The sequence below is a fragment of the Salvelinus sp. IW2-2015 genome, linkage group LG13 (genome assembly GCF_002910315.2).
Source record: "Salvelinus sp. IW2-2015 linkage group LG13, ASM291031v2, whole genome shotgun sequence".
Taxonomy (NCBI): domain Eukaryota; kingdom Metazoa; phylum Chordata; class Actinopteri; order Salmoniformes; family Salmonidae; genus Salvelinus; species Salvelinus sp. IW2-2015.
The window spans coordinates 14,830,720-14,858,711 of record NC_036853.1 but is presented as its reverse complement, the minus strand read 5'-3'; the positions used below and the strand labels follow the sequence as shown (position 1 = coordinate 14,858,711).

Here is a 27,992-nt window from a genome sequence, read left to right as displayed (position 1 = left end):
TTTTAGAAAGAGAGGGTCCAGATTGTCTAGCCCAGCTGATTTGTACGGGTGCAGGTTTTGCAGCTCTTTCAAAACATCTGCTATCTGGGTGAAGGAGAAGCTGGGGAGGCGTCGTACACAGATCACACAGGATCTGACCACATATCTGAGATGTGACCACTCCTTTCGCTGGCTTTGAGAATTGACGTCTTTTAGGCTTTGTATGAAAATGTATGCAATGTTAGGAGATCTTCTTCCACCAATGAACAGCCATGATCTATAGGCCAGCTCCATGGTGGCATGGAGATCACCCTAGCAGCAGCTGGATTTGTAGGTAAATTAATCTTGATACTAATAATACAGAATATGCCTACTATACTGAACAACAATATAAATGCAACATGCAAATATTTCTAAGATTTTACTGAGGTACAGTTCATATAAGGAAATCAGAGTCCATTGAAATAAATAAATTAGGCCCAAATATATGGATTTCACATGACTGGACAGGGGTGCAGCCATGGGTGGGCCTTGGAGGGAATAGGCCCAGCCACTTGGCAGCCAAGCCCACACTGGCTGCCAAGTGGGTTGGACGTATTGCCAAATTCTCTAAAACGACGGAGGCAGCTTATAGTAGAGAAATGAACATGAAATTATCTGGCAACAGCTCTGGTGGACATTCCTGCAGTCAGCATGCCAATTGCGCACCACCAAAACTTGAGACATTTGTGGCATTGTGTTAACTGCACATTTTGAAGTGGCCTTTGTCCCCAGCACAAGGTGCACCTGTGTAATGATCATGGTGTTTAATCAGCTTCTTGATTTACCACACCTGTCAGGTTAGTGGATTATCTTGGCAATGGAGAAATGCCAAAAAATTTGCACAAAATTTGAGAAGCTTTTTGTGCGTATGGAACATTTCTGCGATTAAAAAAAATAATTCAGCTAATGAAACCAACACACTAGATGTTGCATTTATATTTTTGTTCAGTGTAAAACTTTTGAGTTGAATAAAAGTTATGAATGATTGTGACACTAAAATGGTACTTCTTGATTCAGGTGGCCATTAAACCCCAAATGAAGCAAGCTATGCAGTTTTCCCAAATCAGTAAGATTTTATTGGCTTTCACACGTGTTGTTCTCAACAAGGTTTACCAAACTTGGTCCTGGGGTCCTCCCTGGGTGCACGTTTTGGATTCAAATAACCAACTCATCAAGCTTTGATTATTTGAATCAGCTGTGTCCTAGGGCAAAAACCAAAACACGCAACCAGTGGGGCCTTGCTCTACAACACTATGGCATTACACGCATGTGGTACAATTGTAACTGTCTTGTTGCATGCTTATCTAGAAGTCGGTATTGTACATTTCATTGGGTGTGTGACACTACAATAAAGTTCACCATTTGCCTAATGAATCATATTGTTGTTCCCTGTCCCACAGCTAACAAGATCAGAGAAGCCCACAGAAAACTGATGATTCTAAATCACCCTGACAGAGGGTTGAGGAACTAGTAAAACTCTTTCCAAACAATGATGTACTTTTATTTAGTCATTCAGCTTGTAAAATGTAATTTGGATCACAATTGCATGTTTTTCTTTTCTATTTGCAGGTGGATCACCAAATCTTGCAGCTAAAATGAATCGAAACATTTACTTGGACAACTAAATCAATAGTTCACTTTGTACTTGGTTGGGCCCGTTTTTTTCTCTTATTCACCGTGCACAAATAAATCATACATTAAAAGAGACTGGTCTTGCTCTGTACTTCACTCATTCTCAGGACAAAAAGGTAGACCTGACAAGACACAAATGGTTTTGTATCTAGATGAAAGTTCAGGTTTTATTTAAGAACTACTGGCATACAAAACATATTGCACATCAAACAACCCGAATGATCATTAAAAAAACAGACAAACATAGTTTACCAAATCTGGAAATTGACCTCAGTAGTCCAAATTGTCACCTGCATTAAACACGGTCGTTCCGCCAGTTTAGTGTTAACATCTTTTTAAATAAACAAAATAAAGCTCCTTCGAGACAAGTTACTGCCACCATCATTCCAGCCTCTGGTGGGTGCATAACAAAATGGGACAAGAACATTGACAGACCAGTTTCCAGCTTTTTTTCTTATGGGAAATAAATTCAAATTCAGTGAAACTTTTTTCCTCTTCGACTGCATTTCCTAGTTTTCCTCGTCTGAAGTGATTGTATATGTAAAAACATACAAATCAGCCAAAGCTCAACAAATATTAGGATATCTAGATTCTTCTCACCTTTGTCATCATTGACAACTTTACTACAGCCAGGCAACTATGTTAAATCTATTCTCAAGGCACAACATCTGATAATGTACTTGAAACATGCTTTTTGTCATGTCTCGGTTCAGTGCTAAATCTCCCCCTCTGTGTCCCATGGTTAGGGAACTGAAAAGTGCAGTAGAGAATCTGGAAGTCCATATGTCCATCTTTGGCAAGCTTGTACAATAACTATTGTACGAATGTAGTACAATTAATGGGTCCGTAGATTAGGAGACACTTCAGGACAGGCTGCTAGTCACTGTTCCCTTGGTAACAGACTGTGGAAGCTCTGCCTAGTTCGTCACCTCTTCCATTGCTGGGGCCATTGCCTGTCTTTGCTGATGTGGAGAGGCTGTGCTCTGCAATACACTCAACATGCCCCTGCAGGACACAGACAAGTAGAAATAGTTACAGAAGCTTGACTTAATGTACCAAAGGCATACAATAAACCTAACTGTTTTGATACAATGCTAGAAATTTAAACCAGCCTAGTGGCAATTTCACATACTGTAGATTCCATGGACTATGCCCCTGAAGTACATCAAGCCAAGGGAAAGACATTTACATTCTTATTGCAAGTTTCCGTACAGTACCATGGTTCTTTCTCCCCATCACTTGTTTCAGCCAGCTTGTATGTATCAAGCATCTCAGATTAGGCGTGCCGATTTGCATTTTACATCACATTGAATAAGATGGGAGACCTGATCCTAGATCAGCACTCTTACTCTGAGACGCTTGATACATACGGACCCTGAAGTCAAATTTGTAGCATTTTTTCAAACTTACCAGTTCTTTTTTAGTTCTTTTCAGTTCATCTATCTGCTTTGTGATTCATCCCGGGATCTGCAAAACAAAGACTGTTAGAACCACTTGCATTGGTAATGAATTAAACTAGATCATCATCATCATAGCTAATGAAAGGGAAAGGGGGATGCCTAGTCAGTTGTACAACAATACATTCAACTGAAATGTGTCTTCCGCATTTAACAAAAATAGCTTACATTGTGATAAAACACTGAAAGAATGTGGTTAAAAATAACTAGAAAGCAGTCAAAGGAATGCAAGTGAGAAATACAGGAAAGCAGTATCAAATCCCAAAAAATAAACAGACCTTAATTGATAGTCAACAAGTAGCGGACATGTTAGTGAATTTGAGTGGGAACATTTAAAAACAAAATGGGACTTCTTGGTGGCATGCCTTTCCTAGGTGTCTATTCAGCTACAAATTTAGAAATTAGAAATTAGTAAATCGATGGTTACTGGTTGAAGCACGGGCTTCACTGCTAGCCAGGGCAAGTGTTAATCACACTCAGTCATGCTGGTTTTGGTAAACAAACTACAGGCCCGTTCACCACCTTTCCTCCGGTGGGCGGACACAGCGCCTACTGCTACGTTTATGCAGCTGTGGTTTAGCTCAAGTCATCTATGTGGGGGAAGAGTTTGTGCAGAGCCCTCTGAGTGAATTTCATGAGGATGGACTTGGGATTGGTGTCAATGTGTGTAATTCTATCCTTTTTAGTCACTGAATTGTCCACCGTCTTCTGTAACATGAAATAATTGTATTTTCTAATTCTTATGGGAGTATGTTTGTTGTTGAATCCAATTGGCTCCCAGGGCTTGTTACTTTTACTCAGACACTTCTATCCGGAGGGATTGAAGAAGTTTGTGGATGGTACTGATTGAGATGGTAAAAGTCACAACACAAATGTTTAAATGCCGTTGATGACCGTCCTTAAATCAAGTCATCACTGCGAGGACATGGTGATGCAGGACTTACCAAGGCCATTCTCACAGAGGGAAGCTTTGTCCGATTCGCTCATGCCATCAATGGCTGTTGTGTCCTCCTCAGTCCGGCGGTTTGTGTTGAGGTTGGAGTCGACCGTCTGGTCTGTCTCGGTGTTGTCAAGCACACTGTATGGGTTGCCATCACGATCCTTTAGAGCTGCAAAGTTAACAAATAGTTTAATATCTATAGTTTTAGAGGAATAATTCATAGACCTATTCCCATGATCATGATAAATATAGGGGATAATGCAAATCATGTTTAATGTCATCAGCATGTGCATGACCCATCAATTGTGTCTGCAGCCGTACCGGTGTTCGAGGCTCCTCTCCCTGCTCCTCGGCCCCTGCCACTGGGCCCTCTCCCCCTCCCTTGACCAGCTCTCCTCCTGCTGTCTCTGTGTGGCTGGGTACCCCTCTCTGGTTCCTCTCCCGCCAGGGACCAGTCACTCAGCTCATCCTTCCGCTCTGAGTCAGTCTCAGAGTCATTGGATTGCTCAGAGTTTGTGCCTGAAAGTCAAACATATCTTTTTAATACCACATGGCTGATAACTTCCTGTTGGGCTATAGCATTATGTCCCAATATCAATATTACCTTCCCTAGATTGTGTCGTCTTGCAACTTTCGATTGACCACACGATAGGCTGTGGTGTACCCAATTGTCATGGTTGAGTAAAGAAACCAGACGGCACCATCTTGGCTTTTTTGTATTTATGGATAGCCAGGGGCTAACACTCATTCACAAATGAAACATTTGTGTTTAGTGAGTCCGCCAGATCAGAGGCAGTAGAGATGACCAGGGAGGTTCTCTTGATAAGAGTTTGAATTGGACCATTTTCCTGTCCTGCTAAGCATTCAAAATGTAACATGTACTTTTGGGTGTTAAAAGTAAAAAGTACAATATTTTCTTTAGGAATGTAGTGAAGTACTACTTTACTAGTACTTTAAAGTATTGTTACTGAAGAACTTTAAACCCCTGCTGATAGGTGTTGAAAAATGGCTTGGGAGAATCTACAATCTACTGTTCAGTATCATTGTGAACATGACGCTCACCATAGCCGGAGGTGTAGTTGGGGCCTCTGCGTCCGCGGCCTCTGCCAGTGTAGGAGCGGCTGGTGTGCAGAGAGGTAGCAGCCACACTGTCGTCCGTGGTGTAGCTCTTGTCCTTGTCTGCTGGGTGGCTAGATGAAGGCCTTTGGCCCATCCCAATCAGCTTCAGCTGCTCATCTATCTGCAGTCTCTCCATACGCAGTAGCTCTACCTCCTGCAGACAGCAACAGGCAAACTCACCCCACACAGACTATAAAAAGGGCCTACAGCCCTGACTGAGACCATTAGGAGTTTGTTACTATTGATTAATGCTTACGTTCAGGTAGGCGATGTGGCAGTACAACCAAGTTACTTGTTTCTGGACAGTAGACAATCCGACAAGCTCCCACTGCCTTTTTGAAATCTTTATGCGCTTGTTCACTTTCGCACCTAAAGTAAAATAAACTATAATCAAATTCTGAACTCTTATGCATGTAAATAAAAACAAACAAATTACTAGCCTATATCCCAATCAGAAACTACTTTTAAATAAAAAGGTACATACGCTGCTTTCAGATCGTTAGGAACTGGGACTGTGCATTTGAAGAAGGAGCTCTTTGACACCACCTTGTTGACATTCACAGGCCGGAGACGTTCAAAGGTGACTATTTCATTGTACGTGGCGTCACAGGCAGCATACTCGATCACATAGAACTACACAGTAAACACAACACAGGTTACATTTGTGTTGCATGAAACTGACAAACGTAATATCAGGATGAGGAACTCACAGGATGAACATTACAGAAACATGCTTTCGCAAATGACATTCTGGGACCAGTGAAATTGTAACCACAGATAACTACTCACATCTCCCTTCATCATGCGCACTTTGCCAAGCCACCAGCCACATGGCTCCTGCTCATTGGCCCGGGAGAAGATCTGGTAGAAAGAGGGAGAGATAATTCTAAATAAGATATTCTGAGGAAAAAGTGTCTGTTAAATCTAAGAAGATAGAGAGCCAGTACTCACCTCCACCTCTTCTCCCTCCCCGATGTCCTTTATACCGTCGGCTGGAGGTGGCATCCGCACATCACTAAAGTGAACTTGTCTCTCAGGTTGCCAACTTTAATAAAAGACAATTTAGCTTTATTTTTTACAACCAAATCTCTATTTTTGATGTAAATGGCATGCTATAGAATCTATAACATTCCCTTTACATCAAACAGAGATTTGGTTGTAAAAAAGCTAAATTCTCCTTTAATAACAAACATTTAGATAAGTAACATAAAGTTATGCCCATCAACAAAATTATACCACCATCATTCCAACATAGATGACTACAAAATACACTACAACCCCAGAAGAACCTATGAACACTTACTTGTTCTCAAAGACAATAGTGAGTGCATCATCATGGACATCTTTGACAAATCCCTAGAGAAAGGTCAGCCGTGGGTTAAGTTCAGAAGTACTCTGCCACCCCACCCAGAAAATAAAAAGTTACTGGCATAGCTAGGGAATATCAACATACAACACTTTAGTATAGGCCAGGGATTCTTAACCTTCAGCTCAAGACTCAAAAGTGAAGTTGACCATCCTCCCATGACCCAAATCGTCCTCCAAAAACCCAAATTAAGAAGATGTATTCTCATTACTCACGACCCACCTCTCACATGCCCAGAGCCCACTTTTGGTCCCAACCCATAGTTTAAGAAACCCTGGTATAGGCTGCTATGGTATTCTTGCCCAGAGTTTCTAGATCTGAGTGGAACTCGGGTCTAGTCTTATAACATATCCCTCCTTGCAATATATTTGCCTACCTGCGCCAGTTTGGCGACACTTTTCCCACATCCAAGTAGGGCGTGTCGATATGGCCATATTTATAGACGATTCACAATATACACACTACATGGCCAAAAGTATGTGGACACTTGCTCGTCGAACATCTCATTCCAAAATCATGGGCATTAATATGGAGTTGGTCCCCCTTTGCTGCTATAACAGCCTCCACTCTTCTGGAAAGGCTTTCCACTAGATGTTGGAACATTGCTGTGGGGACTTGCTTCCATTCAGCCACTCAGGGCGATTAGGCCTGGCTTGCAGTCTGCGTTCCAATTCATTCCAAAAGTGTTTGATGCGGTTGAGGTCAGAGCTCTGTGCAGGCCAGTTCTTCCACACCGATCTCCACAAACCATTTCTGTATGGACCTCGTTTTGTGCACGCGGGCATTGTCATGCTGAAACAGGAAAGGGCCTTCCCCAAACTGTTGCCACAAAGTTGTGGCTAAAATAGATGAATCCAGGAATTTAAAGGGGTGTCCACATACTTCTGTGTATAGTGTACATTCTTGAATGAAAGAAAAACATTTCAGCTAGCTGGCTACCTACCTAGCAATACGTTTCCCTATTCAGACTTAACTGAGGAGCAAATTAAAACATTAATGAGCTGGCTATAATTGAAAAATTAATTGAACAAACTTTTAAAAGATGCACTATGCAGAAATCTCTATTTCCTGGTTGCTAAAATTCTAATAGTTCACCTAATTTCAGTTTGTGACAAAACAAGCACATATAGTGTAGAGAATCATTGTACCATCTAAACCGCTGTGAACGATATTTTCCATAACAAAATATTGTATTTTCAGCTGGTGTACAAAACCAGAAGTAAACAAACGAATGTAAAGCATAGAAATAGAGCACAAACTCAGCAAAAAAGACACATCCTCTCACTGTCAACTGCGTTTATTTTCAGCAAACTTAACATGTGTAAATATTTGTATGAACATAACAAGATTCAACAACTGAGACATAAACTGAACAACTTCCACAGACATGTGACTAACAGAAATGGAATAATGTGTCTCTGAACAAAGGGGGGGTCAAAATCAAAAGTAACAGTCAGTATCTGGTGTGGCCACCAGCTGCATTAAGTACTGCAGTGCATCTCCTCCTCATGGACTGCATCAGATTTGCCCGTTCTTGCTGTGAGATGTTACCCCACTCTTCCACCAAGGCACCTGCAAGTTCACGGATATTTCTGGGGGGGGGGAATGGCCCAAGGCCTCACCCTCCAATCCAACAGGTCCCAGACGTGCTCAATGGGATTGAGATCCGGGCTCTTCACTGGCCATGGCAGAACACTGACATTCCTGTCTTGCAGGAAATCACGCACAGAATGAGCAGTATGGTTGGTGGCATTGTTATGCTGGAGGGTCATGTCAGGATGAGCCTGCAGGAAGGGTACCACAAGAGGGAGGAGGATGTCTTGCCTGCAATGACAACAAGCTCAGTCCGATGATGCTGTGAAACACCGCCCTAGACAATGACGGACCCTCCACATCGATCCCGCTCCAGAGTACAGGCCTCGGTGTAACGCTCAATCCTTTGACGATAAACACGAATCCGACCATCACCCCTGGTGAGACACAACCGCGAATCGTCAATGAAGAGCACTTTTTGCCAGTCCTGTCTGGTCCAGCGACGGTGGGTTTGTGCCCATAGGCGACGTTGTTGCCGGTGATGACCTGCCTTACAACAGGCCTACAAGCCCTCAGTCCAGCCTCTCTCAGCCTATTGCAGACAGTCTGAGCACTGATGGAGGGATTGTGCATTCCTGGTGTATCTCGGGCAGTTGTTGTTGCCATCCTGTACCTGTCCCGCAGGTGTGATGTTCGGATTTACCGATCCTGTGCAGGTGTTGTTACACGTGGTCTTCCACTGCAAGGACGATCAGCTGTCCTTCCTGTCTCCCTGTAGCGCTGGCTTAGGCATCTCACAGTACGGACATTGCAATTTATTGCCCTGGCCACATCTGCAGTCCTCATGCCTCCTTGCAGCATGCCTAAGGCACGTTCACGCAGATGAGCAGGGACCCTGCGCATCTTTCTTTTGGTGTTTTTCAGAGTCAGTAGAAAGGCCTCTTTAGTGTCCTAAGTTTTTATAACTGTGACCTTAATTGCCTACCATCTGTAAGCTGTTAGTGTCTTAAACGACCGTTCCACGGGTGCATGTTCATTAATTGTTTATGGTTCATTGAACAAACAGGGGAAACAGTGTTTAAACCCTTTACAATGAAGATGTTAAGTAATTTGGATTTTTACGAATTTTCTTTGAAAGGCGGGGTCCTTGCTGAGTTTAGAACAGATCTACCGCTTCTTAGGCTTTAAATGAGAACGACAGATCTATAACTCACTTCTCTGAATTTCGTGAAGTCGCCCAAAAAGTTACATATTACAGCTTAAACTTTTAAATTGTTTGATTTATAACGCATATAGTTAGCACATATCCCTTTAGATAGTGTAGCAGGTCATGCAGTTAGCCAGATCAATAATCTGATTCAAGACGAACAAAGCCAAGAAAGGTGGAACCGAACCTGATTAGCTTTGCTAACGTTAACTACCGTTAGCTAGCTAAGTTACCTACGGTTAGCTAGTTGATGTGCTAGCCAGGTAATAACGTTAGCTAACTAGTTAAACATTTCTCTGTTTTCATAGCGTTAGCTGTTGAATTAGCCAGCTAATATTGTACTCTTCGAAGACAAACGGGATGTGAATAGGTCGCTTGCAAAGTAAAAAATGTGACAGACTAGCTGCCAACTATATTTGGTCTTGAAGTTAACGTCGCTAACGTTAGCTTACCGTCATTAGACATGTTGAAAACACACGTCTCTAGCTTAGTGTATGTTGCTAGTTTACGCTTATGGACTATAGTAGGGAACTGATGTGTGTGCCATGTTTTATAAACATGATCATGGTTAGTTTACATCAATATTATAAATGGATTTACCTTATAATAAGCTCCGTTGGAGCCACGGACCTCCACAGTCAGTTCCTCCATGTTGGACATGCAATGCATGCCGGGGTTATTGAAGTGTCTAAACAATTGGGATAGCTACTTGCAAGTACATACATAGGCCAAGTTGAATGTGCACATACTTCATATTTTTTATTTTATTTAACCTTTATTTAACCAGGTAGGCTAGTTGAAAACAAGTTCTCATTTACAACTGTGACCTGGCCAAGATAAAGCAAAGCGACACAAACACAGTTACACATGGAATAAACATACAGTCAATAATACAATAGAAAAAGTCTATATACAGTATGTGCAAATGAGGTAGGATAAGGGAGGTAAGGCAATAAATAGGCCACAGTGGCGAAATAATTACAATATAGCAATTAAACACTGGAGTGATAGATGTGCAGAAGATGAGTGTGCAAGTAGAGATACTGGGGTGCAAAGGAGCAGAATAAATAACAGTATGGGGATGAGGTAGTTGGAAGGGCTATGTACAGGTGCAGTGATCTGTGAGCTGCTCTGACAGCTGGTGCTTAAAGTTAGTGAGGGAGATATGAGTCTCCAGCTTCAGTGATTTTTGCAGTTCGTTCCAGTCATTGGCAGCAGAGAACTGGAAGGAAAGGCAGCCAAAGGGGGAATTGGCTTTGGGGGTGACCAGGGAAATATACCTGCTGGAGCGCGTGCTAAGGATGGGTGCTGCTATGGTGACCAGTGAGCTGAGATAAGGTGGGGCTTTACCTAGCAAAGATTTATAGATGACCTGGAGCCAGTGGGTTTGGGGACGAATATGAAGCGAGGGCCAGCCAACGAGAGCATACAGGTCGCAGTGGTGGGTAGTATATGGGGCTTTGGTGATAAAACGGATGGCACTGTGATAGACTACATCCAATTTGCTGAGTAGAGTGTTGGAGGCTATTTTGTAAATTACATCGCCGAAGTCAAGGATTGGTAGGACAGTCAGTTTTACGAGGGCATGTTTGGCATCATGAGTGAAGGATGCTTTGTTGCGAAATAGGAAGCCGATTCTAGATTTAATTTTGGATTGGAGATGCGAGTCTGGAAGAACCAGACACCTAGGTATTTGTATTTGTCCACATATTCTAAGTCAGAACCGTCCAGAGTAGTGATGCTGGACAGGCGGGCAGGTGTGGGCAGCGATCTGTTGAAGAGCATGCATTTAGTTTTACTTGCATTTAAGAGCAGTTGGAGGCCACGGAAGGAGAGTTGTATGGCATTGAAGCTCATCTGGAGAATATGATTGTTGTAACTCAAGATTAAGAAATACCAAACAAGATTGTAACTGTCCATAACATATGCCTAAATGTACCAGGTTTAGTTAGCTAAATAGAAACATATGAGAATAATGTGACACACACACATATTATATATATATATATATGATGCATTTTAGAAATTAGGAGGTTCATCATCAGCATTGCTATCAGAGGATCAAGATGATGACCACACTGAAATGATCTTCTGACAGTTGTACTCAATCTATTGACAGGGACATAAGCAATTAAAAAGGAATGTGTTTTTGTGTCACTCATCATGGTAACCCTATTCAGGTGTAAATGTTGTAATGAAGCTGGAACTGAATCAAACACACTGCAGAATGTTGTTCCTGGGCCATAATGAAGGACATTCTAGTACAGTTCAGACAACCTGATAGGGTTGTCATTGAGATGATACCAGTATCAGGATACCACTATACTCAATTTTCCATGGTAAAAAAAGAAAAACTCAACTCTATTCTCCTTTAAAAACCTGCTGTATGTAAAATATTTTGTGATATAGCTTGGAAAAATAAACAAATGTGACTATAGGTGACAACAGAGCGAAGGCTGCTTCATGTTTAGTTTTCTTGCCACAATACTAGATAGTGGTGTCATAACAACCTAGCCTAAAGATTCAGATCTTACGGTCACTGTAAGGTCTGAACTGCAGGCTGCCGTGATCAGGATACCGCGAAGCCGCCGTGAGATAAAGTTCGGAAAACGTACCTCAATCCAGGAATGGGAGAGGGTGCTGCAATACTAATTATCCCATTATCCAAAATGATACATTGATAAGATTGAAATACTGCTATTTTTTAAAAATTAAACTACCATTTCAATGATCATGCTAGGCTAGCTAATGCTAAAGCAACCTATTGGATTCGATGACACCTCCGGTAGCTACTCAACCCATCCCTAGGCGTCACATTTTCACAGAATGTTAACTGGAGGAAACAAATCAAAACACATTTTTATTTTAATTAAAAGTGTTGTCCCCCAGTGCATAAACAATGTTATTTTCATAGTACGTGTTTCCCAGTGTGGAGTTGATGGAATGTGATCGATCCCATGCAATGCTTTAAATCTAATGATTTATATATACACTAGATGACAACAGGGGCTGCTGTTTTGAAGCCACCGCACCGCCATCTTGGCACTCCCCACCAATGAAAAACAATATTTTGGCAGCTATATAAATGCATTTCTTACGGTCTAAATTTGTTTTTGCTGCTTTTATTCTATTATTATTATTATTACAGACACATTTATGCATACTTTAACATTATATGATGTGAGCTAAACATATATTTGAAAACTATGTCCTTAAAACCTCTATGGGATCGGTGTTCCCCCCACGGGGGGGACATGCTAACGTCACCTTCAGAGGTGAATGTATCAGGTGTGCCACGCTTGTAGCTTCATACTCATACCCAAGAAGACTTGAGGATGTAATTGCTGCCAAAGGTGCTTCAACAAAGTACTGAGTAAAGGGTCTGAATACTTATGTAAACGTGATATTTCAGTATTTTTTTTTTTACATCTGCAAAAATGTCTAAAAACCTGGTTTTGCTTCGTCATTATGGGATATTGTGTGTAGATTGATGAGGGGAAAAATGTTTAATCCATTTTAGAATAAGGCTGTAACAAAATGTGGAAAAAGTCTGAATATTTTCCTGAATGCACTGTGTATCATTGTTTCAATCTGATCCCATGCAATGTTTTTTACATCTCTTTTGTGACATCTAGTGGCTGATATCAAAGCCTTTCAAATACCAGTCCTAATTGTACAGAGACTTTTTCAGAAAGCAATAATACAGGAGAATACATACTATATTTTTCTGAAAATCTGTTCAGGAGAAAATATTAAGTGATGGGTCGTTCCACCAAATGAGTACCTTTTGGGTAGTGTAACTCCGTCCAAAAATACATTTATTTCACAGATTTTCTACATTCTGTCATAAAGAGCACATGTTCAACTTAATAAAAACACGTTTTCCCATCTCAAAAATGACTATAATAAGTGCCAAATAAAGTAACAGGGTTGACGATTTCATCTTAAAATCAGCCATAAATCCCCTTGTGACAGGGAGAATGGAAGTTTGTTGTGTCCAACAGGGAGGGGCAAATGAATGCAAGTTTCACAAAACATTTACATTATTAAAACGTTGTCTATGGGTAACAGGGTTGACATGTTTGCTATGCTTTACTCACTCAGTTTTCCACTACAAAACACCAGAAAATTGTCAAAAAGTAGAACCAGCTCACCTGCTTTGATTTGACTATTAGATGTTCAATGTTTCTTTAGAATAATAATAAAAAAGGAATCGTTTCACCGTATTAAAATGAGAGTTCAGTTCACGTAACAGGGTTGACCTTAAAATGAGGAACATACATTTCATATGATTAGATGAATCCCTAATCACATGAAATAAATAAATATTTTGAAATAACTTTGTCAAAGCAACATAATAACTAGGGCTTTACAAAACTTGGGGAAATGTTGTGGTTAAGCAGGTTAAGTCACAGAGGGTGCACAGAGGCACTTTAGCAAGTCCTTATTCATATTAAAAAATATAATTTTTTAAAAACTTTCCATGTGTTCTATATAACAGGCTTTTAACATGCAATATTGGTGCACAATTTAAATTTAAAGGGGGGCTGAACTTCCTGATTTAGCCTCGGTTTCAATTCTTCTCATTAGGAAATGTGACTGAGAACTAGATTTGGGTGTTTTGATGTGGGTGTCTCTTGTTCGAAGGTGGGAAGTGTTTGCAGGCTTGCCGGGTCTAGCAAAAATGTCCCGTCCAATAATCACTCAAAATCCACCCACAAGGCCTAAAAACTAGACCTAAGTTGTTGTTTTTTGCAGCAAGAGAGGAGTTGCCACATTTATCCAATAGGTGTCTCCATAATGATAATCTAAATACACCTGTTAAAATTGTTTAAAATTGTTCTCTACATTTCTCCCTTTGTTATATTGTTTCATCAAACCAAATGATTTAATATATACTATAGAAGTGATTGATAGTGAATGGTTAAGACATGTATTTTTTTTTTTTTTTTTAGAAAACATTATTGTGAGATGGTTAACACAGCTCGGAGGGTATATCCGTGATCGGTGGACCGTTCTCACTGCTTGATAGTCAGCAGTAGCAGGTCACAGTGAAATTATTTTTTTTTAAATTAAGAGAAATGCAATGGCGGCTGCAGTGCAATTTAGAAGTAGCCCAAAAACCCGCAACCAACACATTTTCACCAGCAACATCGCTTTCAAAGTCGCTCAATTTGAAAGAAAACTGCAGACATGGCAACCCTGCGCGTTTGTACGTTCACTCTGCCAAAGCAGTACACAGATACAGTCACTTACCCTTGTAGATAATTTTAAACAGTTCTTGTGTCTGGAAGTAGCTTAGACTAGCTAGCAATCTTATTTCGCCAATTAGCTTCAGCCGGCTGGGTGCAACCGTGACAGTTGGTCTGACTTTGGATAGCCTATCTGTGGGGCTAGTTAGGGACCGTCAATAAATCATGTTGCACATATTTTAGTTGTCTCAAATGCTTTCAATATTTGTATATTCATTTCTACATTTTATTGTTGGTTTGAGGTTTTTAAGTGATTGAAATGTGGAGCTATTGAATTTTTTAAATATTGCCCCATGTACATTGTGTAATTTACAGGTGGTCACTAACTAGCCCCATAGGGAAATCGAATGTCAAACCAAATTGACCATGGGCATGAAGATCGGGTGTGTGCAGCTGGCTGCACTCTGAATTGATGATTACTTGGGTGCTGCTAGCTGTAGGCAAGATGTAAATGAACCCAACCCAAGGAAAACATTTACAGTACCCTTCATTCCATTACATACAGTACCATCTTTTCCTAATTATCTCTCAAATATCAGTTTTGAACGAGACTGGCTTTATAACCAAAATGATCCTATTTACATTTTGTAGTACATTTTTAAACTAGAATAAATGCTTTTAATATCATTACCTCATAAGCCGTTTTCTACTAAAGAAGTTGTATATTGCCTTCAGTTGCTCTTTCAAATATCAAAAGGCACTCTTTTCATGGAATGAGCCTGATACACAAAGACTTGATTTTATATTTGCTGTTTTAGTAATTTGGGTAGAATTTTTAAACAATAAATTCACACTAAATTAATATTTCTCAAAGATATCCTTTTTGTGAAAACAAACTCATTTCCTCTCACTGTTTCCACAAGAAAATGTAGTGAAAAAACATCACAGTATGAAGACCTGCAATTTTTTCAACAAAATAGCTATTACAGACATCAGTTATGACTGTTGTCATATTTTAGTATTTACAGTATGTTGGTGTACACATGTCCCTCTAAGAAAAAAAATCGAATCAATAAATCAAATGCTTGTAAAAATATTTCACTGGGCTCAAGAACAATTACCATATAAGCATTTAGGGCCCAGCTGATAGTCTGTCCTCACTTTCAGATTTAAACCAGTTTACGAATTCCATTATGCTAAGCCCCAACACTAGTGGAAATGATGAATGATTATGAAATACATAATCTCCTGTGGTACCATCATTGCAATATGACAGCCAAATTTCATTCATCCTATCCAATTTTTTCCTTATTTAAGAAAGAAAATTACTGGCCCAGTAATCAGATATACAGCAGGGCTGTCTCCAGAGTTAAGCCAACTTCCATTAGGCTTCAACCTCTCTCACATTTTAGTAAAATACATGCACATAGAGATACACATGTTCACCATGTCTGACCCTTCACAGTTTTCACATCCCTTATGCTTTGAATCACTCTTATTTGGTCTTAATATTTTGTAAAATATCCTCTTTACTGTAATGTTTGTTTGAAACAGTGCTGTCTTTTAAGTGGTTTACATAGCTGCATGCTACTTTGCTTGAAACCACACTGTGTAAAATCATAGCTTGCTAAAGAAAAACCATAGCGGGATTAAAATCTATTACTGTTTGTCCTCAATGCATGCCCAATGTTCCTCCAATCTGTGATGCATTATGAGTATAATTGAAAATTAGTAGTACATATTTTTTGGGGAGGGTAATTTATCATGGTTCATTGTTCCACACTGACACTTTAGCCCTGTCTCTAACAAGGAGTTGGTAGCTCGAGGGTTGAGCCATCAGCCATGGAGAGAAATTCTGCTGTAGTGATGCATTTTCGCTGCTTTGTTGCTAATTGTGGCCTCCTTTCTATTGAATTTCAGTAGAGTAAAAGAGCTTGTTGGCATGATGCAGGAGAACTGCCTGGGCTGCTCTCGCCATTATCAAAGATACTCTTGATCTTTTCAAAAGCAGGAAATAGATTTTTCTTCCTGTTCAACAGCAAAAAAGTAATTTGCAATGCGTCCATTAGTTCTTCATTAAAGCAAGATTATATTGGACTGCAAATCACATCTGCCTTTTGATGATTAAAGGGTGGCATTTTTGGGGCCAAAACTAATTACTAGTCTAAATGAATGAAAATGAAAAAACAGGCATGTTTTTACATTAGATAGTGTGGCCTGTAATTAGATTCAGGCTAATTCCACTATTTCTGCTCCTGTAATGAGATGAGAATGTCCTCAACTTTGTTCTCTTCTTTTGTAGGCCATGCTAACAGCTCCAAATGTACAATTTTGATAACACTGACTGACAGAGTTTACATAAATCGTTTTGTCGTGTTACCTGAAACAAGTCCCAAATCTGTGAGGGACTAAATTCTTCTTCAAGGCGAGGGGGGAAGTGGTTTGATGGGTGAAATGGGAACCCAAGACAGAATGGTTTCAGCTGCTGGGTTTTTGTTGTTATTTTATAAAAACCTGCCGATTAATTATTGAGAGAAGAGAGTGTAGTGGCAGCACTGGTTTGTAGTCAGCTGACTTTGGAGCTGGGTTATCAGTTTGTTTTCCACTACTTCCACTCTGTCTCTCCTCCTAAAAAGTACACTTTTATAAGATAAAGGCTGTACCAAGACAGTACTGTGGCTGTACTATACTGAAGGTGCTATACCTTTACTGTATGTCTAAGTCAGACCTTCTCTCACTGTGGTCTTACATGTTGCACCTTGGCCTGCTCTTCTAAATGAAGAATATGCCACTGGGGGAAAGGATGGTCAGATTAATGTAAGACCCCAGAGCAACCCAGAGATACAAACAGGATGTATTATGTTAAAGAGAAGCGCATATCCCCTGCCTGTAATGCACCATAGATAAATGAGGCTTGTAAGCATAACATGCTTATATGTCAGATACGCCTGATTTGTAGTGAGACTGAAAGTTCAAGGTATACATCAACTTCACATGTATACATTTGTAAAGTTTAACATCTTGCAATCAGAAATGAGTCAATATTGATCTCAGCTTTAACTTTTACTTACAGTATACTATAAACCTAGTATTGCACATTTAGTAAGTTCTCAACTGATTACTCCTCTGAAAAATGCTCGCTCTCCCTAATTTCTACATGCAATGCGTTTTCACAAGACCAGACCTCCTTTCCTTGCAAAAAAATATATGCAGTAGCACAAATTTTTAAGCACAGGAATCGTTCTATTTCTGCTGAAGTGAGATTTTTCTACACAGTCCGTAGCCGTTCCAGACATTCAAACCTCATAACATTTCAGCCAAAGCTTATACTAAGCTTGTTAGTATTTCTGATGCAGTGGGTGATATGGCCGCTGCATTACCATAAATCAGCAGAATTAACTATGATCTTCAACAACATGTTTAAAACTGGCCAACAGAAGTTTGCAATATGTTGCACAAAATATTATGATAACATGCCATAATAAATGTTTAGAATCTACTTAGGGCCGGGGTTCAAAATACATTCTATATTAATGCTTTTTCTCCAATTTAACAAAAGTGTTCCACAATCACAAGTGAAACATTGACACACAAGGGTTTGGATCAAAAATCTCCCCATAAATGCAGAAATGTTCTAATATTATTGACTTCACATAGTGAATTGTGAAATTAATGAATCAACTGTAACAACTGAGCAAGTTCCTCTTTTATAAACCTTTATGTTAGCGTTTTACATTGGAGGTATCATTTGAGCAGTGTTAACTACTACTACTACTGTGTGGCTGCATATCGGGAAAGTATTCAAGTTTAGAAATATATTTAAGTTACAGTACATCTCCTAAGGCAACTTTGGACAGGAGGAAATTAATACATTATACTATCATAAAAGACCAAGCTATTCTTTGAAAGGGTTACCAGCTTTTTAGGATTCCTTTGTTGACACATAAGTATCATATTGGGATTAGCATTCCATTTGCTGGGACAAACATCTCTTTGAACCCCAGAATCTATACTGGAGGAGACAGACAGAAAAAAACATACTTACACAACAATGGTATCTTAAGTACTGTATCAATGATCAGACAGTCAAACACACTACTAAACAATGCATGTGAAGCATCTTTATGGGTTAGGTACAGTATGCATCATGGTTTACTATCAGAATAATGACTAGTGTGAATAGGAGATCACATCATATGATCTTCTGTAACTTCGCCAGTGTAGCAAAAACTCAGAAGTGGTTGGATGGTAGAGTGACTGAGTTATGGTTGCACTTTGCTTTATAATGAGTAAAGAGCAACAATTTCAGTGCAAGCAGTCATAATACAAGTTTAAGTAGGAACAACAGTAATATTACTCTGGTGTTGTGAAGCATCACTTGTGTTTATAGTACATAAATCAAAACAACTTGGTAGTTATAATTTATCCAACCACTGAAATGTGTTCAAATGAAATATATGTAACATGACTTATTGCTTGGGTTGGTTTTTCCTCAGTTTTATCTTTTAATATGGTCCACATCAGGGTAACAGAAATATTCAAGCTATACCATTGGACAAGAATATAAATAGTTTTATGTATATGTGAGAAAGGGGCTTCTTAAGTAGGGGAAGGGGCAGGCCTAATGATTTAACAGAAAGCAACGCATCTCATGAAATCTGTGAGAAATCCTAATGTCACTTATGTCTGCCTTTAATGCAAACCAAATGAATCTCTGCTGTAATAAGAAGCTTCCCAGAATTAGTTTCAGTTTGCAGAAAATTGCAAAAGGCTAGTACTTTATCTATGAATTTCACTCGAGCATAAGAAAAAAACCCTCATACATTATTTGGTTACGTTCCATCAGTAGCAGAAATAACATTGTGCAAATTCTATGCATGTTAATGATAAATAGAAATCCACCTGCTTTCAGATAAAATGAGTTTAATTTTCCGTTGCCCAGTGTCTGGTTGGCCTTTCATAAATTACTTATGCACACAGCTATTATTAAAAAAGGGGGAAAGCAAATTAGAAAGTCTTCCTATCTCCACTGGATTTAGCCAAGGCCAGGCCGTAGCTAACAGAGTCAGCATTTCTCTCTGAAATTCTGCTCTCCTGAAAATGCTCCCCTCATCTCTGTATTTCTATGCTGTTGTAGGAGCTGTGACCCTGTTTTTACTAAATTAACCTAAATCGTTTTAAGTTCACACACAAAGGAATTTGCAGACTTCTTCTATGTGTGTATCAGAATGTATTTGTCACTGGATTCATATTTCCTTTTGCTGTACAACCTGTCCCCTGCTTTTGCAGGAGACAATAGCAAAACCTCAATGGTTGAAAGATACCAATCTAAAAGGAAACCTGGAATGCTTGTAGCTGTGCTGTGAGGAAAACAACAACTTGTCAGGCAAATAATAAGTGTTTGAATGAGGGCAGATTCAGAGTGCTTTTACAAGAATTCCATTTAAATATTTTTCTATTAGAAAATAAAATCAACTCAAGTTAGCCTTGTGTGGTACATGCAGTACATTTCCTTTGGATACATAGTTAAAGACCTATGCAGTGGTAGGGCTGTTGCAGTGCGGGTTTGATTGAACACCTGCCTGAGGTTGATATGCTGGGGATGAAAAAAGTTTTACATTTCTAATTATCCAAGAACTTAAGGGCACCACTTCCATTTACTTTTCATTTTCAAACCACCATATTGTCATGCTCTAAGAATTCGATGTAATACTTTTTTTTTTTATGGAAGAATTTTTTTTCTGACATTAATTTAAAACGTCTCATCTCTGCATGCTCAACTGTCTGATTGCCCCATGAAAGAATGACTTCATAGAAATAGAATCCCCTTCTTGAAAAGGAACACTGTTTCTTCCATCTATGAGTCAAAGAAAGGGAATGAATGATTCTCAAATGCAAAAATCTGCAGTTCCATCAAAAGGCAGTCAGGCCTGCCCTTAAGCCAGGGTCGCCAGAGCCTCCAGAGGCTAGTGCCATCACTGAGACTCATCCAAGGTCCTTCAGACAATAAGGCTTAACCTGTTTATTCCCAAGGGAAACAGAGAAAAATGTTTAGTAAATCAAATGACCTGAAAGGAAAAAAAACCTTTGCTAGTTGTCAGTTGATGCAAGACCGTTGCTCCTCGGCTGTGCAGATCAGTACACGTTTGGAGAGTGGTGGGGGCAATACATTACCACCATGGACTGTGGCCCTACATTACCAGAGAGCCAGTGAATGTGTTCATGCTGACGTGATGCAATGAAAAGGCCTTTGTGAGTTTGAGGGAGATGAACCAGTCAGATCCCTGCCATGCATGCAAATCTCCAGCATCTAAAGTGACCCCTGGTACAATATGATTTCTACCCCTATCTCTTTGTTAAATAGGCAATATTGTTATTGTGAGACAACGTAGGGAGGATGTGCTTTTGAAGTGTACATACAAGGTTGACTATAACTTATTAGACCTCGAAAGCTGCGTTTACACAGACAGCCCAATTCCAGTCTTTTTTTTCACTCCTTGGTCTTTTGCCCCTAATTGGGCAAAATATCTGAATTGGGCTGCCTGTGTAAATGCAGCCTATGAAACCCAGTATTTTCAAAGCAAGGTGAACATTTATTACGTTCTCTGATTGATATGGAGATATGTACATTTTTGTCATAACTAGAAGACACTTCTCATAAAATAATAATTTTCAATACATTTTTACTATTAGGGTGAATGTGACGTTAAGCTTGATGTAATTTATCTGTGAAGGAAAAATGCCAAAATATATATTTTTTTACCATCGTTATAATTGGCCATACAGTACTTAAAAAAAACTATTTGCAGAGCTAGTGCTGTACTGCCCTCCAGTGGAAAGTCTCAAAAATGCATGTTTTCAGTTGAGCTTGGCACCAGGATATATTACATCTGTATTTCATACAATCATCAGGTAAAAATATGAAAAGTCATGTGAGAAAATAGGCATGGGGAACTGCAGGATCCTTCATACATGTAATATGTTATTCTGATCAAAGGAGTGCACTCTATTGGAATAAAATATTAGTCCACCCAGCATAGATTAAAAAAATACACACACCTCAGAGTAAACAGTGGATAACATGATTAGTGTTAAAGGGACCAGTTTATTGAAACATATTAGGGCATTTAAGAGTGACATATTTGACAGACTAAATAGCTGTGCCTGTGAATTAGTGAGTAATCCCTTGTAACAAGATGAACTAAAAACATATTTAACTGATGTGCAGTATGATGATGGAGTAAGACGTTTAAACTAAGCTGTAAATAAGCCACTTTGGCTGTTTGCATTAAAGTTATGCTCTTTGCAAGGATGCTGTGTCTAGTTATTAAATCATGCAATTTGACATAAAATAGCTCACCAAGCAGCCATTGGACATAAAATAAATGTCTCAACACTGAAGTGAGAGACCAGAATTGTAACAGTAAGAGATCCAGACAAGGCTAACACAACAGTATTTTGGAGAACTTATGATACTAAGTTTTACAATTTATTTTTTAACCTTTATTTAAACTAGGCAAGTCAGTTAAGAACAAATTCTTACTTACAATGACTGCCTTCCCCAGCCAAACTTGGACCAATTGTGCGCCTCCCTATGGGACTCCCAATCACGGCCGAATTTGATATAGCCTGGATTCGAACCAGGGACTGTAGTGACGCCTCTCGCACTGAGATGCAGTGCCTTAGACCTCTGAACCAGGGTCTGTAGTGACGCCCCTCTGAACCAGGGTGTCTGTAGTGACGCCTCTAGCACTGAGATGCAGTGCCTTACGGCTTCCGAGTGGCGCAGCAGTCTAAGACAAAATAACCACGTTGATGCTTCAACCAAACAACAAATCAAGCTTGGACATTTTGGGCAAAGCTCGTAGGCCATTTATTGAAAAAGATTCACACATGGAAATGTGTTATCAGTCATTAAATGACATCTTCCAATCTACTACCAGCAATAGAAAAGAATGGCACATTTTTCTCAGATCTTTCTCAATAGATCTGATTTGTGAGTTTCCTGATGGTACTTGGTAATACAGAGTACATTGTACTAAGAGGAAAATACACAATTATTCAATCAAAGGAAATACATTTTTCCAGCTGCAAGCCAAAAGAAGACATCTTAACTGGTCTTTCATTTGCTTTCTGGCACATAAAAAAACATCCTTTCACAGAAAATGTAATCTCATAATATTAAGGCATTGTATTGATCACAGAAATAACAATAAACATTTCAGAGGAAAATGTTTGATATCACCAACACTAAATTCTAAATTATGACAGCTTGGTCACTACAACTTTGTCCAACATTAGAATAGCATTAGTTTATCGTTTTTATGACATAAGGTAAAAGCATCTCAGAAAAGCTGAATTCACTTTTTCGGCTTGACACATTTCTCCCTCTCAAACTGGGCTATCTGGCTGAAGAGATCTAGGAGATTAGTTGGCAGCTCTTTTTTCTGACTTCCTCCTGCGGATGATCCCTTACCATTCCGAGTGGCATCAGTGGAAGACCTGTAATCTCCTCCATCAGACCTTCGGGTGCCCCTCTCCTGCTCTTTCTTATCGCCTCGCGCTGTGCTACCATACTTCCCACTATCTGATCGCCTGTAAGTGGATATGTGGGACTGTGATGGGAGGTCGTTGGTGTACTGGTCAGATTTGCGGGAATGCTCTGAGCCGGCAGATGAGGAGGACATTCTTCTGTGTTTGACTTTCTCCAATGAGCTGGGAACATCTTGTAGGCCACTTTGATCCTCCTGGCCCCTGGAGCCTTCCCTCTTCTTCACGTCTCCATCACTGGTCTTGTCACCACGGACACCTTTTCCCTTGCTGCCCTCAGCTCGCTGAGGAGAGGAGTCAAAAGGGTCATCTTCAAACCTGCTGCTGTCCGGAGCGTCGGACACTGATGATAAAGAGCGGTATGAGTGGCTCCTGCCCTTGCTGGGGGGCTGACTGCCTTCTTCAGTCCTCTCTGGCCCCTCAAACGGCCTAACCACGCTAGATTTCTGATCCAGGAAGGAGGCGGAGGTGTTGGGCGGGGCAGGGTACCACTCCTCCTCGTCATCAGCCACACTCCTGTTGTCCCTGGATGATACCTGCTGGTGTTTCTTCCCTCGAGATGACCGTCTGTGTTTGCGCTTCTTTTTCTTTGACTTCCTGCGACCCGAGGAGGATCGGTCGGAAGAAGAGGAGGAAGACGATGATGAAGAGGAGGATCTCTTCTGTTTCCTTTTCATTCTAGAGGGAGTTATAGCAGACAAACCATGTAGCTACATATGAAATAGGTTATATTTGTGATCAACTTAAATGATGAATGATAATATTTCGCCAAATTAAATTACGTGTATGTATTTTGTTTTACAAGACAACCGATGAGCTGACAGTTTACCAGGTTACCTTTCTGACGGATTGGTATGGATGTACCTTTTTTCTTCTTTTAAGATCTTACGCAATTTTTCTGCACTTGTCTCCACATTCTTAGCTTTTTCCGCTTCCTTTGCAGCTGCCTCTTCTCTCAGTTTGAGCGATTTCTTTAAAGCAGTCATTTTCACAGTAAAATTTTACCCGTTTTCAAGAGATGAAAAATTATAAAGGGAGGAAACCAGCAATGTGAAAAACATACCATCAATTAATTTGAATGGATAAGGACAAGGGGGAAAAAGGCATATACACAGACATGTTTACCATAGCATGATCCAGAAATCACAATTACAAGCAGAGAACAAATGTTAATTTTTCCAGGTGGACAAAAAGGGTTTACATTTACCGCATTGAGACCAGGTCCAGCGTACCAACCATTTTCATTCCAGTTGTAAGGTTGTTTGTTCCCCCAATAGACAAGCGACAATCAAGGCAGTCGGGTAGAGTCAAAGGGCAGGATCCCAGATCAGACAAGCACACAACAAAACACTTAATCAGTATTACAAGGTTCCCTGTGTGTTACTCCAAGCACGCTAACGACACAGAACCTTTCACTGGCCCTTTTCCCCAAAATGTTCATAGTTCATAATGTTCAATGATCAGTCATATGAGGAATAGTTGGCATTGCCATGGAATGTTCCAGCTCACCTGGATAAGCAGCTCTATTTTTTTCAATGCTTCCTTGGCGTCCTGGAAGGAGTCGTCTAGGGCCAGGGCTTTTCTATAGAGACCTTCAGCTGTGACTAGCTTTTCTTCCTCCTCCAGTCTAACAGAATGAAAGTTTTTTTTCAGTGGAAGGGTTGTTGCTTGTAAATCACTTCAGTGCACACAAGATAATAAAGGAAGTGGATAAACATTCCTACTTACTGGCCACCTCGCTCAACCAGGGTCTGGCATAGGTATTTCTTTGCATTTCTGTGGGTTGGGCAGCTTTCCAATGCAAGCTCAAAGTCAGTTATTGCCTTCAGCAAACTCCCTTTGTTAGCATACCTGGGAAATCAAATGGCAAATGTATATTAGCTGTAGGACCACAACTACATTTTATATGACAATTAAACAACATCACGTTTCAAAAACCTGTGGTCAACAGAGATAACTAGCAGAGTGTAGGCTAGGAGTGCTGACTATTAGATTGTTAATGATCGACCACATTATCAATAAAATAAGATGGCTACTCACAGTGCACCACGTGCCACAAGGGCTTCCACATTGTTAGTGTCGATCTCTAAGGCCTTGTTATATTCATTCATTGCTTCGACATGGCGGCCAGATTTGAAGTGGTCCACACCAACCCTTACACTGTTGCGCAGACATATTGACAAAGAAAGAAAGATCAGGACCAGTTCATTCATTCTGCAAACATTCAGCTAGCAGAGATTTAGTGACATGCTGTTGCAAATGTCAAAATGCAAAAAAAGTTAAAATGTCAGGCATACCATTTAAGAGCCCAGGATACAGACTGCTTCTTTCGGATAGTTGTGGCAAAGTCCTCCTCAAGGAAATGTTTGCTGTAAAGGAGAGTCCCAAAATACAGTCAAGTACTGATAAAAGGGGGCTACAGATATCAATTTATGGAAAGCGTGTCTTCTGAAGAATAGCAAAACAACAAGTTTGTCTTCTCACCTCTGTAGCCCTCTCATGAGTGAGGGAGGCTGTGTGTCACTGACCCCAATCTTCCCCAGGAGATATTCCACATTAGACGGATTGGAGTAGCCAAGAGAACCCTCTAAAACCCTCTCATAGGTTTCAGTGTTGTCGTTTGCAACCCTCACACTGCGACTGGGTAAAACAATGAAAACAATACAATGAGCAAAGATGTAGCCTAAGTTCTATCATATTCTAGTTGGCAGAAAAATAGTTATATCTGTCTTACCTGTATTGAAGTGGCAGATCATCTCTACTAAAAACTCCAAGCTTTAGGTTCATCAGATTTGGGCTGAGGGAGGAGGGCTGAAGTGAAATGGTTATCTTCTCATGGTATCGGTCAATGTCCTTCACTCCAGCTAGAGAACAGCACATGGTACATGGTTCAGTTTGTTGACTTATGTTCACAATGCAGTTTTGTGATAAGTTGTTTAAATGTACAACACAAAGTTAGCTAGTGTGCACTGTGCATTCACCTCTTATCAAATCATTAAGCTGATAGTATGATAGCGGATCATCATGATTGCCATTAGAAGGTACATCTCTAAGGGGACACAGGGCCTGAGGAGAGAAATAAAGCAGAGAAAGAGGCTACCACTTACTCCTATTTCTTCAATAGTGCACACTGACCACCAGGCCGAAGCCACAAACCCTACCGTGAGCTCCAGATCCTCTATGTCTCGCTCTAGTCCACCTCCCATGCAGATCAAAGTTACAAAGAAGCCAAAGTCCCTGATGGAGTTGATCCTGCCTATCACAATGTCCCCTCGCTCAATGTCCCTGTACAAGAGATTCCTCCGTTCCTCAAACGACACCTCCATGAACTGCTCCAGAGGGGGCATGATGGCGTAGGGCTCTAGGAAAAGGATACAGTCGTTAGTCCACACTCAAAACAATATGTTGGTTTACCTCTAAATTTCACAGTACCCGTTACCTTCTCCTTCCTCCTCTAACACATCCTCCATAAGTGCACTAGACTTCCATGATGGCGCAAACAGGATGTCAGCTTTTCTAGCAATGAACTGCTCCACTAAGGCATTGTCCTCCCCTCCATATTTCCTGTAGATGATAGTATTAACATTATCAGTACACCTGTCTGGAAATTTGCAGTTGACAGTGTTGGTGCTCAATTAGCCTACATTTGGATATAAATAAATGTGGATTCAATACTGTCTGTGTTGTCCATTTAAATGACCTTTGATAGCTGGCTTTGGACAAGTCAGGTTCAATAGCCTTGAAATCTGGATTTTCACTTTGTTCACATTTGAGATGGGTAAACAGGCTTTGTCCATGGTGAGACAAAGTCTGCCTCAGTAAATCTCTATCCATTTTCAGTTATTGGCATCAGAATTCAGCCTGGTTAGCTAGTATGCACATCATCCTGTAACAGAAGAATAATATGTTAGCATAATAGCTAACTAGTAGCTAGCGAAGAAGAATCACAAATATATTTTAATTCAGCGCGGCCAACCAGCCCAACTCACGTCACGAGAGCAACATAGCTAGCTGGCTAGCCAGCTGTAAATATATGGCTCTGGCGCTAGCTAGCTAACGTTAGTTGTTGCTGCTGCCCTGTACTGCGGACAAAAAGCAACTTACCGTGCAGTTGCAGATGTGTACAAAACATTTACGCGAATTATTAACATAGCTAGCAGCTAGCTATCTGACAGAAGAATCTGTGGAAGCGTTCTAACTCTCGAACGTCCGGAACTTCAATCTTATGTGTTACAGTTATTTGATCCCAAGAGAAACAAAACCCTACTAGGAACGTTTTTGAGTTCATAGGGTTGCCATAGACATATTTTGTAAACACAATTTTGTTGATAGTTCTGGATATCTCCTGTCCTTCCAGTCAAACAAAACATCCAGGAGACAGTTGCATCGTCTTGATGAGAGCCTCTTTTATCCATAGCAAAATGTTCTATAAATAGTTTTGCTTGGGTTTTCCTGTATGTAACACAACAGGTACGAAGAATATCTACAGTGGTTAGCCTAAACTGAGGGTATAGAGCCCCACAGTGGAGGTGTCAGAATACCCATAAAACCCACCTATAAAATCAGGGAAATGGTTCCAATCGTTTTTCCACCATTAATTTGTCCCATAGGGGAATTTAGAAACACGTAGAAAAAAGGTCTTACCCTGGCGTGACATTTTATTAACCATGTAAATCTCTCTCGGACAAGGTGACTCATCAATATGTTGGGCTTTATTTAATCTCGGATTCGAAAATACTAATCAGCATCAAAGTTGACATCATGGAAAATTACACATCCCGGCACGTCATCTCTAGCTGACACCTATGCTAACAGGTATTGTGTCAATTTAAAACTTGCACAAAACAGTTCACATAATTTTCCATGTAAGGAAATTTAGCCAATTTATTAATTAATACATTTAGCTAACATTAGATAGTTAATCCAGAGATTTTTACCTTTGCCTCGATTCGGCAGTCTCGTCCAGATCATCGTG

General features: G+C 40.2%; 2 protein-coding genes and 1 long non-coding RNA gene across 4 annotated transcripts; 1 reads left to right on the top strand and 2 right to left on the bottom strand.

Moving 5' to 3' along the window:
• Positions 1–18: 18 nt before the first annotated feature.
• LOC111972185 (uncharacterized) lies at positions 19–1,728 on the top strand. The gene is made up of 3 exons (XR_002878391.3): positions 19–313; positions 1,039–1,087; positions 1,422–1,728. It is a non-coding gene; the product is annotated as an uncharacterized lncRNA (long non-coding RNA).
• Positions 1,729–2,062: 334 nt separating this feature from the next.
• LOC111971845 (FMR1 autosomal homolog 1 homolog A) lies at positions 2,063–9,982 on the bottom strand. The gene is made up of 12 exons (XM_023998648.2): positions 9,876–9,982; positions 6,473–6,525; positions 6,121–6,214; positions 5,959–6,030; positions 5,654–5,802; positions 5,426–5,538; positions 5,377–5,384; positions 5,113–5,323; positions 4,372–4,569; positions 4,055–4,219; positions 3,064–3,120; positions 2,063–2,658 (listed from the first exon to the last, which is right to left on the bottom strand). The coding sequence occupies exons 1-11, from the start codon at positions 9,942–9,944 to the stop codon at positions 3,089–3,091; spliced, it is 1,164 nt and encodes a 387-aa protein (XP_023854416.1). The 5' UTR covers positions 9,945–9,982; the 3' UTR covers positions 2,063–2,658; positions 3,064–3,088.
• Positions 9,983–22,316: 12,334 nt separating this feature from the next.
• On the bottom strand, positions 22,317–27,243 carry LOC111972184 (tetratricopeptide repeat protein 14). 2 transcript variants are annotated; one of them, XM_023999078.2, is made up of 13 exons: positions 27,122–27,243; positions 26,718–26,903; positions 26,457–26,581; positions 26,179–26,378; positions 25,999–26,083; positions 25,752–25,881; positions 25,502–25,657; positions 25,315–25,386; positions 25,058–25,177; positions 24,746–24,868; positions 24,527–24,644; positions 23,855–23,988; positions 22,317–23,695 (listed from the first exon to the last, which is right to left on the bottom strand). In XM_023999078.2, exons 2-13 carry the CDS (start codon positions 26,849–26,851, stop codon positions 22,828–22,830), a joined length of 2,265 nt encoding a protein of 754 aa, XP_023854846.1. In that variant the 5' UTR covers positions 26,852–26,903; positions 27,122–27,243; the 3' UTR covers positions 22,317–22,827. The 2 variants fall into 2 exon arrangements, with proteins under 2 accessions (XP_023854846.1, XP_023854847.1); XM_023999079.2 differs by having other exon boundaries at positions 23,882–23,988.
• Positions 27,244–27,992: the final 749 nt, after the last annotated feature.